The 18,055-nt window shown below is 35.9% G+C and overlaps 1 protein-coding gene across 7 annotated transcripts in view; it reads right to left on the minus strand.

Annotated features, from left to right (window-relative positions):
- The window catches only part of LOC131071984 (twinkle homolog protein, chloroplastic/mitochondrial), a 270,809-nt gene that overhangs the window by 33,751 nt on the left and 219,003 nt on the right, over positions 1 to 18,055 (minus strand). For all 7 annotated transcript variants that reach the window (XM_058008018.2, XM_058007998.2, XM_058007986.2 and 4 more), the window contains 4 exons: positions 11,062 to 11,193; positions 7,183 to 7,279; positions 6,823 to 6,957; positions 6,673 to 6,740 (listed from right to left, as the gene is read on the minus strand). In XM_058008018.2, coding sequence (XP_057864001.1) covers positions 6,673 to 6,740; positions 6,823 to 6,957; positions 7,183 to 7,279; positions 11,062 to 11,193 — 432 coding nt within the window. The remainder of the gene's footprint in view (positions 1 to 6,672; positions 6,741 to 6,822; positions 6,958 to 7,182; positions 7,280 to 11,061; positions 11,194 to 18,055) is intronic.

Here is an 18,055-nt window from a genome sequence, read left to right on the forward strand (position 1 = left end):
TCCCCACTTGTCCTGTATCATCTGTCCATTTGTAAACTTGGCTCATTATCACAATCAAGACTGCAACAGTGTTGTTGAACATGTACATCATTGTATCACTTCCATAAGCATGTACATCAACTGCTCCAACTACTAACCAATAACTACTGATTAATATCAAGCTGAATAACAAAGCAAATACAAAGGTGAATGAATCAACAATGTGTTTGTCTTTCAAAACATGAACAGTTTTACCCAAGGGAACCTTCAAACTCTCAACCATAAGTTGAGAACTTGGATCATCAATGCTTTCATTTGTTGTCTCATCACACTGTACTGTTGATGTATCTTGCAACATCTGAACTTTATTAGCCTTGATTGCTTCAAGTTCATGCCTAGAATCACCTGACCTGACAAACATAATAGACAAATCTTTACTTGCATTAATCACCCTCTTTAACTGCCCTGTGTTTGCAAAGGACTGATTAGTCTTAACCTTGTGAGAGTGTACAATATACCTGATGCCATCTTTCAACAAATGATATTGATTAACTTCCCTGTAGAAAATAGCCTTTCGATCATACAAATAAGGGCTACCCAACACTATTCCACAAATATCTAGTGGAACCACATCGAACTGTACCTCATCAACATACTTACTTGAGATTGTGAACCTTAAAGTACATTGCCTTGTTACTTGCAATTTATTGTTTTCGCAAACCTAACCTAGTGGATAAGGTCTCTTATGTGGAGTAGTTTTCAATCCCAAATTCCTTACAACATCTTTTGAGATTAAGTTAGTTTGGGATCCACTATCTATGAGTGCATCAACTTTAGTGTGTTTAGCAACAACCCTTACATGAAAAAGCTCATTTCTTTTCTTATCTTCAGGGACATCGTTAACTTGAGAAGTAGAAGCACAACTATCAAAGGAAACACTGGCAATAGGAGGCTTACCTTCCAAACCCATTGCTGTGATCTTAGTTTCGTCTTCAGACTTTGAACCAAGATCCATAACAACATTTGCGGCCTTCTCCTTACCTTTCTGTTTCTGAGCCCACTTAGGTTTCAATTCTGGATGCAACCGCCAACAATGTTCTTCATCATGACCTTTCTTGTCACAATGCTAACATGTGAACTCTTTCTTAACAGTAGCTGTCTTCTTTTCTCTTTTTGTTTCTGCAACCTTAGATCACTTTTGTACAAAATTATCATTGTCAAAATTCTTACCCTTGGACTCTAGATGTGTGGCTTGAACACTGACTTCATCCAAATTACTAGGATTCAACATCAAAATAGAATGTCTTAGGTAAGAATGCAAACCACCTACGTACTTAAGCAGTGTATCCTGAGTATACAATGGCACATTCAAAGCAATAGCCCGTTTTCTAAACTCATGGGTGTAATCTTGGACAGACTAACCCTTAGCTTGCCTAAAGGTTTGCCAGTTCATTGTCAATTGTTGCATATGTCCTAAAGGGTAGAACTGCTTCTTGAGAGCAACAACAAATTCCATCCAAGTCATACCGACATTACCATGGCGAGCACTTTCTGCCCTAGACCTACTCTCCCACCAGGTGAGAGTTGTTCCTCCCAACCGGAGAGTGGCTAACTGGATCCTAGAGGCATCTTCTACTAGGCCTTGTATCCTACAATACACCTCTACCTGTTGGACCCAATCATCTAACTTTTCAGCATCTAACTCCCCACAGTACTTAGGTAATTCAAATTTTACATCCAATTTAATTATAGGCTTAGATGTGTTCTTGAAAGGATTAACAGAAGTAGAAGAAGAAGAAGAAGGGGAAGGAGGGGAAGGAGGAGGAGGAGTTTTTGGTGGCAAATCACCACCTCCCGATTGCTTCCCTTTGTCCTCTCGATCTCCATGGTCCTTCCATGAATCTCCTTTTTCATGCTTCATCCGTTCTTGCCTCTCTTTGTAGAGCACTTCTACCATAGCCTTCATTTCAAAAAAAGCTTTCCGAAAGTCTCTTTCATTGAGCTCTGGGTATTCTTGTTCAGTTGCAATTTCTGACATCTTTAGTGGAAATGTCCTTCGTTAACCGATCTCGGGATTATACTCTGCAAGTGTGCCTTCACCACGCTGGCTCTTAGATCACGTTAACATCCATCTCTGCAAACACTAGTCAAACAAGCTCTGATATCACTTGATCTAATGTTAGGATCTATGACTGTTGCACGTGAGATGTTAACTTTTGCAACGATTAAATGAAGGTCTTAAAATTACAATCAAATTGTTTAAATAAACATAATAATCAAATAATGATAGATTGAACGGAAGAGGGAAAGAAGAGAGAAGACAAAACACAAGTTGATAACAGAGTTCGCCAATTAGCTACATCTCCGGGTCCCTCCAATGGAGTGGTCGATCCTTGATTCAGCTCCAGAAAATGGTTACAAAGCACCTCAATGGTTACAAAGACTCCTTATCTCTCCTTGGACGATAATGAATTACAAAGTCCTTCTCCCACGTACAACAAGCTTGAATTTAAGCTCCCAATGCACAAAGATGAACCATTCACTATCAAACACCCAAAAGAAATTTTCTCACCAAATCTCCAATCTTCAACTCTCTCCCAATTTCCTCACAATTCACTACTACCTCTAGCTCACAACTTACCCCCATTTTATACAATTTTACATGCTAAAATGGGGTTAACAAACATATTCCCCATATCTCCCATTTACAACAATAAATGTCCTTATCTCCAATATCTCCCAAATTTAAAAGTATATCTTTAAAAATACCTTATAAAATGGGGCTTATTAAGTTTAATTGGCTTACATAATTTTAGCCCCCATTCCTTCTTATCGGGTCCATTTACCTTGTTTGGTTTATGGTCAATAATAGGGCGAATTCTAATTCAATACGGCCAAATTAAGTCCCAAAATCCACAAGGATCGTATGAAGTGGAGAGATAAATGAGATAGAGAGGTCGGCGGTTCCAACCACCAGGAATTCCCTTTTCAATTAGCAATGGCGACAGCGGTAAAGTTTAAACTCGTTTGGCGCCCATCATATTTTAAATAGTATTTGTGGTGTATTGGTGACAAGAGAGATTTGTGAGTAGGTGGTCAAGGGTTCGATCCCACTTCACAACTTTTATGCGCCTGTTTTGGAAACATTTGAATTTTCAATGGAAAATCCACCTGGATCAGTAGAAGATACTTGGGGCACCTCATCATGTCTTCCAACACAACCCTCGCTATGTTTAAGCTTCCATGTAATTTAGGAAATATATATCTATATATATATATATATATATCCTAACCCTAGAACTGGATGTATTTCATGAGTTATATCTACATTGTTGTCTAATCTGATTGAAGGTTTCCAAAACAGGCTTATCTCATCTTATGCTTGAGTAAAGATTATATCCCTAACTACGTTTTGCCCTTGTTTCATTCTGGATTTGTGAATTTAGGGCAAAGTATAAGGTGATTCCAAAAGGGGACATTACAATCAGCCAATTTGTTTTTGATGGTTGTTCTTGGGCTTTCTTTGCTGTTTCTAATGAGATTGTTGATCTAGTTCTGTTGTTTTGTATATGAGATCAGGGCCCTTACCTGCTAGTACAATAAAAAAACATTCTTATAAATAAAACCAGTCTTAAGAAGGTGAAGAAAAACAAATTCTGTTGCATCCCAACAAACAAAACCCAAACATCATTGCAAAAACTAGAGAGACTGGTTTTGACAAAAAGCTATATCCTAATTGAGACCTCTCAATTTCTGTGAACTCAGAAGGGAGATGTCTTCCCAACAAGTTGCCTTAGAACAAGACCTACAAAAGAAACCAATTACAGCCAAATTAATTATATACTTGATTAATTTAGTGCATTTTACAGTTTCTAGATTTAAATTACAAAGATGGTTTGGTTAGATGTAAATTTCAAGTTTCTTCAGAGGATCTACCATGGCCAAGCACAATGAAGATGCATGAGAGTCACTGTGAGGAGGCAACTATCCGACTGGTTACTTTTAGTCTTTTCTACTTTTAGCCATTACTATTTATGGTTGTTGCTATTTTTAGTAGCCAACCAATTCTCAAACTAACTCCATTCTTCTTCAAGTATTGCTTGGATGCCCTTCCTCACTTTCCCCTCAAAGGAGGTCATCATTAAAGTTCACAAAAAAGAAATTCAAAAACAAAATATTAAGTTATATGGACCTCTTCTCCATAGTTGCTGACCCTAAGTTGTGTCTCCATGCTAAGCATTTCTTATGAACCGTGTATGTAACATCATTGCTTATGCTATCTCTACCCTCCAAAGTCATGTAGCTTGGATTCTCGCGGGCATTGTAGAGCATGCTTCCACCAAATCTGCATTGAACCGACCACCATATACCATGGCAAGAAATAATTTGCCATCTTTAGACCCTCTAGGAGGTCAAACTAGGAAGCACATTGTTTTCAAGCATCTTATCGTACAACACTTTCATGCTCTTTTTATGACATTTCATGGGCACTTAAATCATTTGGATGAGATTTTGTTTCTTTGGGCTGCCTCATAATGTCAGAGCGCTTTACACAACCAGCTTTACTGAGGAGATCAAAGTTTACGGTGAATGCATACATTGTTGTAGTTTGATACAAGCATAGTTCCTTTATCTAGATACTTTGACATTGTGTCGATATTCCACTTTGTCACCCCAATTTATTGACTTGATATTTGGCAATCATGTGATCCTGTGGGTTGCACACACGGCTTCCAAAATATAGGATGAATATCTGACTGATGCTATACTGTAATGAAGAAATGAATTGTTGATGAAACTCTGGACAATGAAAATTGGCTTACACACAAATATTTAGACAAGGACAGATTTTCAGCATGCCTTTCTTTATTGTATCAGCTTTGACATTTCTACGAGTCATTGGCTCAAGGAAACAGAAAACACAATAATTATAGTTCATTTTTATAGCACCATGAATACAACTTGATTAAGTGATCAGTGTTATTGAGTGCTCGGTGCTATTGGGGTACATAGTAGAGATTGAACTCCTACAAAGAGGTTTTCTATTGATACACATGACCAGGATGAAGCATGGGTAATCTATATTGCAGAGACAGTTGAATTCATGGATTCTTATGACTTGTAGTAAAAGGAATCCAACAGAACAGCTATATGCTTTTCCCTCACCTATCAGAAAATAAGAATTCACGGACATAGTGGCCATTGATAGAGATAGTGTTCACAATTTTCATTCATGTGGTCCCTCAAATTTATAGCAGTTTTGGAGTCTGCTACACACATCAAGTACAACTGCAAAGTAGAGATGTTAGACACAGTTGAGTCAGCTAGCTACATCAGATACAATTTCAGAGTCGAGATAAATGAAATTATGCAGAGGTCAGGACCCGTGATCATCAATGTGAGGTAACACAATTTTGAAGATAGTAACTATTCAATTCATACTAGTTCTAAGTTATAATTGTGAATCAAGATGGCAATTCTCATTGTAAACTCAAAGCTTTGAACAGGAGGTAATGATAAAAACCTGCTTATTTTATTTCTTAGTATTTGTTTGAATTAGATATATGCTGAGTTACCGGGTTCGGCCCCCTAGACCCCTGGTACTGGTCCGGTTGGGTCCTTGTTCAGGGTTCAGGTCCAGTTCACCTGTGGTTCAGACAAGGTTCATGATTCACAGGCCTGGTTCGAACCAGGGCGAACCCAAGAGGACCCAGGTCAAACCCAGGGGTCTGACAGCCCAAAAATGGATTTTTATTTTGCAAAATTTAATTTTTTTTGAATTCCACCACATAAAAAATTAAAATATGACCCTAAAAGTGAGTTTTAAAACATTAACTTGGCTCATTTCACACAAGCAACATGACTACAAGCAAGGGGAAACGAAGATGTGGGATATGGAGCCAAAACATACTGATTTGGATGATTTCACTTCTCAACTTGTTGCATTTGATGACTTAGATAGCGAGCAAACTTAAAGTGCAAGTGCAAGTGTAAGTGGCATTGGTATTGGCATTGATTCATCTAATGTCAATGTCAATGATGAGGAGGAGGAGAATGGGGATGATGAATTAGAGAATCCATTTGATGATCAAACTTTAAATTGTTGAAAGTTGAAACAATGATACTTGAATATTTTATCATTTTGATATTAAACTTGATGTATATGTTGCTGTTATGGTATGATCATGATGCTATGATTACAATTTTATGTTGGTTTTGTTGTTTATATTATGCTATGTGACATGCTAATCTTAATTCATGCTTATAGGCTGCATATATATATATAATTTACATGTTTTTGTACTAACGAACCCAAATGAACCCAAACCCCTTTTCAAAATTTTTCCGTACCGGTTCTTCAAATCCGAACCGGTGCCCGAACCCGAACCGGCAACCTAGGATATATGTGATGGTGATTGGTATAGATTAGATAAGAAATATGAATTCTATAGATTATTGAACATGTTTTGAACAAAATTATTACCCTTGAACAGGCAAATGTGCCATGTCATATCATTGGAATGCTGTATTATCAGTCTTTTCAACATGAAAGAAAAATAAATTGCAAATAGAGGAAATAATAATCAGTCGTCTTGAGGGCGAGTAAAGATAAATGAAGATATCAGAAAAAAAATCAAGAACAGTTTAATTTGTCTACTTTATTTATAATATCATAAAATTACTTATGATTACCTATTGTATGACAGGTATGCTTCACCAATCTGGCCAGCCATTTTGTTTCGCACTTTCCTAACAAGCACCTGCATTTTTTAATGATTGTTGGATTAAAAATCAAATATGTGATTAAAAATGCTTTGGCAGACACCTTCAAGACACACTAACCTGCACTTGGTCAAGTGGACCAGCATTCTCATCCCTATTTCTATGAATTACAATCCCATTGTCACATTTGTTGATGAAATGAGCACTACCACTGATATCGTAGAGACCGGGAGGTTCACCATTCCAATTTTGTAGCTATTGCAAACATATGATATGTGTCAACTAAAAACTGTGGCATCTCTCAAAAAAACAAAGAATAACTTGAGCTTAATATGATTGATCAGGATGCACTATTATAAAAATGATAGAAAACATTTTAAATGTATCAAGTAAAATACACAAATCTACTTACAGAAAACTGAAAAGACAAAGAAAACTTGGGTTCAACTTGATTCCCCAAGATGCATAAAATATACACACCTGTTTTGGGTGGGCAACAAACCATACATGGCAACCATAGTGCTGAGCAAAGCGCTTTACTAATGTAAGCATCTGACTTACATACTCTGTTTCTGTTCTGTAATGACAACACAGTATTGTAAAACTTATAAAACCATACATGCATGCATTTTGCAGTGCAGTATACAGTTGCATTTTTGGGAAAAAAGAAGAAAGATATCAAAAAAAAAAAATTTATGTGCAGTATTTACTTAACCCATAAAATGCAAGGCAATACAACGGGAACTGAGTATTTACATCCCAAAATTCTTTTCACTATTTTTTTTCAACCTGATACTATTAAACACATCCAATCAATGATACGATGCATCGTTGCAACTAAAATGCAACCATGCAGTAAACCTTATACATCTAAGATATACATTTCTCAGTTAGCTTAAACATAATTAACATAATTTTGAACTTCATAGTTTCACATAAACTTGTTCATGTATGCCATACCTTTAGAGTAAAACATGCAATCTATATATCATGGATTTACTTTAATTATTCATTGTAACCATAAAAGGTGGAACTGGGAACTCTTTTCCCATAAAATAAAAATGTTGAGATAGATAATTGGTGCATCTAAGAGTGGAAAAAGAACCAATCTATAATGTCTTCTTCTTCTGAGTAGTCTGTGTGACCACTCAGCCTATTTTATTCCCAAAGACTAAAGTCTAGCAGTGAGGGAATAACTTAAATGAATTTAATGTTATCCAGTAAAGCACATTTAAGGGTAATGTTATTAAATTAATTTAATGAAGCGACATAAAGTGATTTAAGTGAAATATTAAAGTCACTTTATTATCTGAATTTTAGTAATTTATTTAAAGCAAGAATTTTATAAAGTTTTCGAGAATGTTCCTTGGGTTGTTATAAAAGAATGTTGTGGAGATCATTTTCACTATGCTTGGATTATTTTTCATCTAATTGGAATTTGGAGAACTTTTTGAGGAGCTAAAACCCTAGGATGGAAACCCTAAGGGATATTGGTTTCGGTAGTGCAAGATTCTACCCTAGCTAGTTGCTGGAGAGATCATTCAGATTAAGTCTTTTACAAAGACAAATTTCTGGATTGTTTATTGTGGGGAAATTCATGGCAGTTTAATACTGATTTTTATTGCTGAATAATATATATATTGGACTCCTGGGTATTTTGAGTATTCTATGTAAGATATCTACTGGTTTGAAATAAATGACTTCATTCTTGCCATTTGGGGTCGACTTAAAGGTTTGATGGGTGAATAGAGAGACTATGTGTCATGGATATGTTCTTCTTATGTTGGCACGAGTTCCTTCTTGCTGTTGAAACTTGGCATATGGAATTGCTGAGTGTTGGTTTTCTTTATTGCTGTTTAAACTTTAAAGAACCATTTTGGTTGATTAACAGAGGTACTTTCAGACATAAATCCCTGCCTATAGAAGCTGCTGCTCCTTGCTTGAGTTTTTGTGGTATTGGAGGTCAAATGAGGGCCAGTAATGGTGTCTATGATGAGCACACAGTTATACTGAGAGTGGGCAAGGAGGGGGGCGGGGGGTGGGGGGGCGTGAATCAGTATATTATCATTCACATAAGATCTAACTATCATGCAACACAAATAGAACACAAGATATATGTGGAAACCCTTACGGGAGAAAACCACAGCAGATTAATGCTTTTATATAGATTCTTCTTTTACAAAGTTTGCAGGCACCAACCTACTAGGCACCTGCCTCTCATTCAGTTCGTGAGCACCAACTCAGTAGAGGCACCCGCCCCTCATACAAATTTCCACCTTAAATGTTGCTTCTACAACGGATGATGGATAATCTTTTTCTACACAAATTTTTCTATAGCTCTCTTCTTCAAACTGCTATTATGGTGACAATAAATTTGCCACAAAACTGATCACAATCTCCTCATAAAACTCATTATAAATCTGCCATATTACTTCTCACAAAACTCTCCTCAATATGCTTCATAATTCTGCTCCAAAATCTCCTTTATCTTTGCATGAATCTTGTCTCACAAGTCTCATAAAGTCTTCTCAATTATACTTATAGAGTGTTCATAAATCTGCAAATCATCTTCACTAATGGCTCCTCATCAATCTCCTTATATAATTTGCAAATAATCTTTTACAATGATCTTCTTGTCATATCTGCATATCAAGATCTGTAGATATTTATCTTTTATCCTAACATTTATCACTCTTATTACATATCATTCATCTCCACACATTCTCTTTTTACATTTTATATCTCTATGTCTGTATTTGAAGGGAGATATCCTTTTGAAAGGTGGTATCCCTTTTAAAAGAACTAACCTTTGTTAACTACTTGATCGCTGTCCGTATTAATTTCTGCCCTCATTAAATAAGTGATGCCTTTTAAACATAAATGTTTTCTTTAACAAACGTAAACACTTCTTTTAATTGCTGTCTCTTTTAAATTTCTTTATTAATTCCTTATCCTTGCCTTCAAAGTTTCAAACACTTAACTTGGGCATTGTAAACATAATCATTGACATTTATAAATGTTGCCTTTAATAGTCATTGCTTCTTAATGAAATCGCTGTACTTTAACAAACTTAATCGCTGCATCTTTTTGTCTTATTTTATCTGTCTTATTCTAATTTTGACTTATTTGCTTTTGTCTTATTCTAATTTTGTCTTATGTGCTTTTTTATTGGTCTTACGTGCCGTTTTTTATCTTATATGGATCTTTCAAAATCTGTAGTTTCTCATCATATTCAATATAATCTGAGCTTGCCGCATACACAGTTAGCATCAAACTCTTTGGTAGTAAAGCATTTGCATTTCATAAGCATTATCTTATTTTACTCCTGTGATTACAATGATTCACATTTTGTTTGTGCACCTTATTATAGATCACGTTGGGTTTTATAACTTATACTCTATCATCATGGAGCTATGCTATGTCTTTATGTCTATGCAAAGATCAACAAAGCAGTCCCTTTGTTGTCTTTGGTAAAATACACATACAACTTAATACATGGAAGTTCATATAGTAAAGTGACAAGTCTTCTTCGCCGTAATGATATTTCCTCTCCATGATTCTTGTTAAATCCTAAAATATGTTCTTGATCAATCAATGCAATAACTGTATCTCTTACATTGTCCTTCATTTCCTTGGTAGCATCTTGAAGCTTATGACAGCTTTTCAGATTGCATACTGATCCATTCCCATCTCTTTACATGCAAAACTCTTTTGGCATTACTGACAATAATGTTTCCTAGCTTTGACATCAATGACGATGTCTTCTAACCTTTGACATCAATGACAACTTCAGACAATGATTTTGAACCATTGCAAACTGTATTACACAAACCTGCAAACAAGTACTCTATCATCCTCAGAAATATCCAAAGCGTTTGACCTTGTGCTTAAGGAAAACAATGAAATTTCGGGTGAAAAATCAGTAGAGATTTTACACAATCAGTGTTATGTTAGATTTTGTTTACAAAAAAGATTAATTGTGGATTGAAAAGAAAAAACAAGAATGGCAGCTAAAATATTTTTTGTCAAATATATTGATTCCTATACAGTGACGAAACAAAAATAGATACTCTGGTATATGAAAATTCTGTTAGTAAAGCATAATAACAGTATTATGAATCATGATATGGGACCACTGAAGAAACTTTCAGTAACCTATATGTCTCAAGAATGTACTAATTATCGCTCATGAGAACTTTGTAATATTTACAGGTTTAAATCCATCTTGCAAATCAAATACGTGTACATTGTCTTTGATTATCTAAAAACATAAAATAACAAGAACATCAATTTTCTTGCATTTGATTTCAAATTGTTAAATTAAAACCTGTTATGTAGAAAAGAAAGAAACACACTCACTGATTAGATGGACGCTGGTGATCAAGTTCATTGTATGGGTCAATCACCAAACCCTGTATGCCATATCTTAAAACTGCCGCCTTTGCAAGTTTGATAACCCATTGAATTGATGGAAGTGCTTCATCTTCATACCTGTTGATCACCATATTCCACAGGCTTAAAATAATAACTATTACATTGAAACTTTGGTAATTCCTAATTAAAATGCACACTTTGGCAAAAGATCATTTTATGACTGAACTTATCACTTGGAAGTGTTTCGTAAGCATCATACTCAATCACATAAATTGAAGAAAAGCATGCTAGCTTGTACAAAAATTTACATAAATTTACTCTCAAATCTTTAACTGATATCTGAACACATTCATTATCCACATAAAATACACCTGACAAAGAAAGTTGCATTTGTAGTTGGGCCAATCAGGGATAAAAAAATAGAGCTCTTATAGATAGAAGAAACTCACCCATCCTACATAAAGACAATATGTGCAATCTGAATCACTTATGTGGATGGAGTCAAATTGCAGCTGGAATAGTTTTCAAATCACTGAAAATAGGCCAGTAAAATCAATGTTCAAATTTCCGAAATGGTTGTTGAGGAACATCGGCAGGATACATTATCAAATTGATTTAGATCATATGCTAGAACCATTGATCTATATTTATTGGTGTACATTGTAACTTGAAGATCCAGAAAACAATATTTTGGCTATTGTTGTCTTATTGTAGGTGGCTAACAGTTGAAGTTATTCAATATTTGAAGAGAATTCTGTGAAATTATTATAAAGAAAATGGCAATGCGTCCAACTTTAGAAGTGCTTTAACATTTGGAACTTCACATATGGTAGCAAGTATGATCCTTCAGTGTTTAATCCAAGATGATCTTGTCTAATTTAAGTAAATCCAATCAAGCTAATTTTCAGTACAATATTCAATGTGTGTTTTAGATGAATATTTAACTTTTAGGAATCACATAAAAATAAAACTTATCCATTGTTTTCTAAATGAAGGGGATGGACCTGCTAAACTGCAGCTGCTATGCTTGTGGCAACATCCTTACCACATTGCCTTCGATTATGATTCACGGCCTACCTAGGAAATTTTCATTAGTTCGGGATAATTATTCAAAAACAGAAAATAGAAAATGACTAGTGTGTGATCATGGTGAAAAGATGTAAGCAAGGAAAGTGCATTTTTTGTTTCAATCTTCTACTCAGAGCTGACTATAGAATAATGCAGGGAAAGTATTCTATGAATGACTAGATTAACAGAAGCTTCAGTTTATCATTCTCTAACATGACTTCATTTTCATCTTTCAATGGCATCTTGGTGCACAAGCACAACTACATGCACAAAGATATGTATTTAAAAATATATGGTTTTTCTATGTGGATGGAATATGGAAATGCTTTAATAAACATTTATAACATACATGGATTATTTATATGAAATCATTTTACAATATCCAAACCACAGTTGAAAAACTCGGTGAGCAATTCAAAAACTCGCGAGTAATCGCGATCCATAATGGCGCGCGAGTTAATCGCGGAAATACTCGGGGCGATTTTTTCATATACTCGCCGCGATTTTTTTGGCAAATACTCGCCGTTAATGGCCAAAACCCGCCCGAAACGCGGCACAAAATGCGAGAAAAACGCGACTTAAGTCGCAGGCAAAAAAAAAACCGAAGTCTTTATTCCATTTCGCGGCTCGCGCGACTCCGGAAGGCAAAAAACGCCACGCGATTTGCAGTAGGGTTTGCATTTGCACGCGCGACCAGGTTTTTACTTGTTTATTCGTGATCTTTTTGTATTGTTTTATTTCGAATACACAGTCATTTTGACTGTGTAATACACAGTCATTTGAAATGACTGTGTATTACACAGTCAAAATGACTGTGTATTGTTTGCATTTGCACGCACGACCAGGTATCTTTTTGTATTGTTTTATTTCGAATGACTAAGACTGTGTAATACACAGTCATTTGAAAATGACTGTGTATTACACAGTCTTAGTCATTTCAAATGACTGTGTATTACACAGTCATCATTAGATTCATTACACAGTCATTTGAAAATGACTGTGTATTACATAGTCACAGTCATTTCAAATGACTGTGTAATACACAATCATTAGTAATTACAGTCATTTCAAATGACTGTGTATTACACAGTCATCAGTCATTTGAAATGACTGTGTAATACACAGTCATTTGAAAATGACTGTGTATTACACAGTCACAGTCATTTCAAAATTCAAATGACTGTGTAATACACAGTCATTTCAAAATGACTGTGTATTACACAGTCACAGTCATTTCAAATGACTGTGTAATACACAGTCATTTCAAATTTTCAAATGACTGTGTATTACACAGTCATCATTACACAATCACAGTCATTTCAATTTTCAAATGACTGTGTAATACACAGTCGTTTCAAATTTTCAAATGACTGTGTATTACACAGTCATCATTACACAGTCACAGTCATTTCAAATGACTGTGTATTACACAGTCACAGTCATTTCAATTTTCAAATGACTGTGTAATACACAGTCATTTCAAATTTTCAAATGACTGTGTATTACACAGTCATCATTACACAGTCACAGTCATTTCAATGACTGTGTATTACACAGTCATCATTACACAGTCACAGTCATTTCAAATGACTGTGTAATACACATTCATTTTCAAATGACTGTGTATTACATAGTCATCAGTCATTTTGAAATGACTGTGTAATACACAGTCATTTGAAATGACTGTGTAATGACTGTGTATTACACAGTCATTTTCAAATGACTGTGTAATACACAGTCATTACAGTCATTTCAAATGAGAAATGACTGTGCATTACACAGTCATTTTCAAATGACTGTGTAATACACAGTCATTACAGTCATTTCAAAATTTCAAATGACTGATGACTGTGTAATACACAGTCATTTTCAAATGACTGATGACTGTGTAATACACGGTCATTTGAAATTTTGAAATGACTGTGTAATACATAGTCATTTTCAAATGACTGATGACTGTGTAATACATTAATCATTAATGTACATTGTAATTAATGACTGTGTATTACACAGTCAATTGTGAAATACTCATAGTCATTTGAAATGACTGTCAACTGTGTAATGTCAATGTGTAATATGTATTAAAGTATTTCATTTAAATTTAAATTTGAAGTTAAAAACTTAAAAAAATACACAACCAACTAAAAATTTTAATTTTAGAGAGTCATCTATTAATAGATGACTGTAAATAAAATACAGTTATACAGTCATTGTAATTTTTGGATGTTTGTGATTTTTTTTGGTAACAATGTTATTTATCTCTAAATGTTGCCTCTCTTTTGCTAGGTTCTTTTCCACATCTTTTTGAAAGAAAATGGATTCAGCTTCTACAGTTAAAGTTGGTGGCAAAAAGAGAGACCCTTGTTGGAAACATGGGAGACCAGGTCCAAAACGAGGATTTTTTGCAACCATTGCAAAAAAATTGTAAAAGGTGGCATTAATAGGTTCAAATATCACCTTGCAAAAATTCAATGCCGAGATACCACAAGCTGTACGGAATGTACTGAAGAGGCTACGAGAGACGCAATAGCAACGCTTGAAGCATATGATCAAAGGAAGGCAACAAAAAAGAGAACAGCAGAGGCAATGGCAGCCCCAAGGGCAGATTTGAGTTCCATGGGGTCACATACAGATGTGGGGACATCTGGTTCTTCCCTTGGGCCACGGATACGAGCAAAGGGAACTTTGGACAGCAACATGGAAAACTTCTTTATTCCACGTAACACTCCTGGTGCACAACCTGGATTGCTTGGCACTGCAAGGAATAAAGAGGCTCACCAACAAGCCAAGGTGGCGTGTGCTAGATTTTTTATCTACAACGATGTTCCGTTCAATGCTATTTCTAGTCCATCTTGGGACCAATTGGTCACCGCGTTGACTGTGGCAGGTAAGGGGTTCAAATCCCCAAGCCGTTACGAGGTAAGTGGACCGTTATTGCAGGATGAGGTCCAAAACACTCATGCATTAGTGGAAGAGCAAAGGACTATTTGGGAAAAGAATGGCTGCACCATTCTTTCTGATGGATGGACAGATGGTAGGAACAGGACACTCATCAACTTTCTAGTTGCTTCAGGAGGACAGTTAGTATTTTTAAAATCAATTGATGCCTCCAATGAAGTGAAGAATGCGGAGACCTTGTGCAACATGTTGGATGAAGTGGTGATGGATGTGGGAGTGCAGAATGTCATCCAAGTTGTGACTGATAATGCAGCTGCATATGTGGCAGCCGGCAAACTTCTAATGGCTAGACATCCGACATTATTTTGGAGCCCTTGTGCTGCCCATTGTCTTGACTTGCTCCTTGAGGACATAGGGAAACTAAGTTGGGTAAAGAAAGTGGTTGAAGATGGAAGGAATATCACCAAATACATCTACAATCACACATGGGTCCTGAATCTTATGAGAGAGCACACTGAAGGTAAGGATCTTGTGCGGTCGGGGGTCACACGCTTTGCTACCAATTTCCTCACCTTGCAGAGCATACTTGCTACATTGCCCAACCTGAAGCGGATGTTCGTGAGTGAAAGATGGTTGGGGAGTCCTTATGCTACAAAGCCTGAAGCAGAGAAGGTTGTGATTGCCATTTTTTATACTAATTTTGCCAAGATAGTGGAGGAGATCATCAATGTAAGTTTTGAAACTTTAATTGATGATTTATTATTTAATTTTCTAATATTTCAATCTGCTGATTTTGTTAGATTTTTTATATCTAGGTGTCGGAACCGTTGGTGAGGGTGCTACGAATGGTGGATGGGGATCATAACTCCATGGGGTATCTATATGAGGCCATGGATAAGGCCAAAGAGGCGATTCAACACTTGTATGGGTCAAACAAGACCAAGTATGAACCCATATGGCGCATAATTGATCGGAGGTGGAACCATCGACTCCACCAACATATTCATGCTGCTGCCTACTTCTTGAATCCCAAGTTTTTTACTCTCCGAGTTTCAGAGCAGATGCAGAGGTTAGAATTGGCCTTGACACATGCATTCGGAGATTAGTTGATGATGAGATCCTTCGAGACCTGATACTTGATGAGTTGCAGAGTTATAAGAAGGCCTTAGGGGAATTGTTTTCTTCACCTGATTGCAAACGTAGGAGAGCCACCTTACGACCAGGTAAAAAAAAACATATGTTTAATTTTTACCATTTATTTCTCTCTTTAAGATTATTGAAATCTTTACAAGTTATAAATCACATTTTGTATCCTTGCAGATTTGTGGTGGGAAGATTATGGTGCCACAACGCCTAATCTTCAAAAGCTTGCCATCCGCATATTATCACAGCCTTGTAGTGCTTCTGGTTGTGAGCGCAACTGGAGTGTTTTTGAGAACATCCACACAAAAAAGCGCAATAGGTTGACTCAACAACGCTTGAATGATCTTGTCTATGTGCGGTACAACATTCGATTACATGAGAAGAAGGTGCTAGGGCAAGATTCACATGAAGCACTTGACTTGGATGACATTGATCCATATGCAGAAGAATGGGTTGCTTCTCCTAATGATGTTGATAATGATTTGGATCCATTCCTTACTAATGAGCAGCTGAGTGAGTTGGAGAGGGCAGGAGAGGAATGGGATGCGGAAGTGGCAGCACGTGAGGAGGAGCAGGAGGTTGATCATGCAGCAGAGGCACCTGTTAGTGTTGAGGATGTTGCCACTACTTCAGCACCACCCACCCAGCGGCCACAATCTGTTTTGAGCTTTAGTCGTAGACGCAATTTATGATTTCTTATTTTCATTGATACCAAACTTTGAACTTGATATGTAATCAGAATTTCAGAGGTTCTTGTTTTGTGGTCTATGACTCTATAACTCTATGAGACTGTCACTATGATACGTTGATATGTATTGAACTCTTATACATATGTTGCACTTGGTTTTTGGTTTATGCTATGATACTTGCATTTGTTGCTATGTATTACCAAAAAAATTTGATTTATATATCATGGAAATCATATATGTTATACAAATTTGGTGTAAATGTGTGTTTTTGAATTATATATAAAAAAAAAATGTATTTTCAAATGTTCGATAAAGTTGCCGAGTTTTGCCGAGTTTTTTGCCGAGTTTTGGCGAGTCCCGAGTTTTTAAAATTTTTTGGCCTTGCCGAGTTATTGCAAAGTCCGAGTTTTTCAAGCTTGATCCAAACAATAAATATATGTACAATAAGTTCCATCGAATTAACCAATGCTGGAGTGAGGAATTTTATATGGTTATGATCAACTTTATCTTGCTGATGCAAAGAAGTAAGTTATATTAACTAAGAATTAAAAATTTCAACAGAATTTAGATCAAAACTGTATTAATATTGATAATCCAAAGGGCAAGAACAGATTGAAAGTGGTCTCCATCTTATATCTCCTACAAAAAGACAAAAGGAGTTGACATATTGTCAGCTCATTCATGTTATAACATTAGATGCAATAAACACAAACTAATACCCACTATTCTGATTCTTACAACATGAACTTCGGTTTTGTGTTGACAATTGGTGATTTGTTGTTGCCAAAAACTATTTGACCATTGCACATGTATTTTAGTCTGTCACTTTTTGACTTGCTCAGATACTATTAAGACCTGCACTTGTTATCTTTATGCTGTTTGAAATCACTTTGAACCATTAGAAATGTACATGACAAATAAAATTCATCGAAGAATTTCAATAACTACATCAGATATACGTTAGACTGGACCATCTCAAGGACAATGGGAGTTCACTTAGAAAATACATCTTACACCAAAATAATTACTTAGTCAAGAATAAGAGCACACAAGCAGTATACACTAGAGTTTTTCTTAAGAAAGGATAAGAGCACCAAGCAGCATACACTAGAATTACTTAGGCAAGAATATGAGCACACAGACAGCATACACTAGAGTTTTTCCTAGGCAAGAATAAGAAC

Source organism: Cryptomeria japonica, chromosome 11, assembly GCF_030272615.1.
Source record: "Cryptomeria japonica chromosome 11, Sugi_1.0, whole genome shotgun sequence".
Taxonomy (NCBI): domain Eukaryota; kingdom Viridiplantae; phylum Streptophyta; class Pinopsida; order Cupressales; family Cupressaceae; genus Cryptomeria; species Cryptomeria japonica.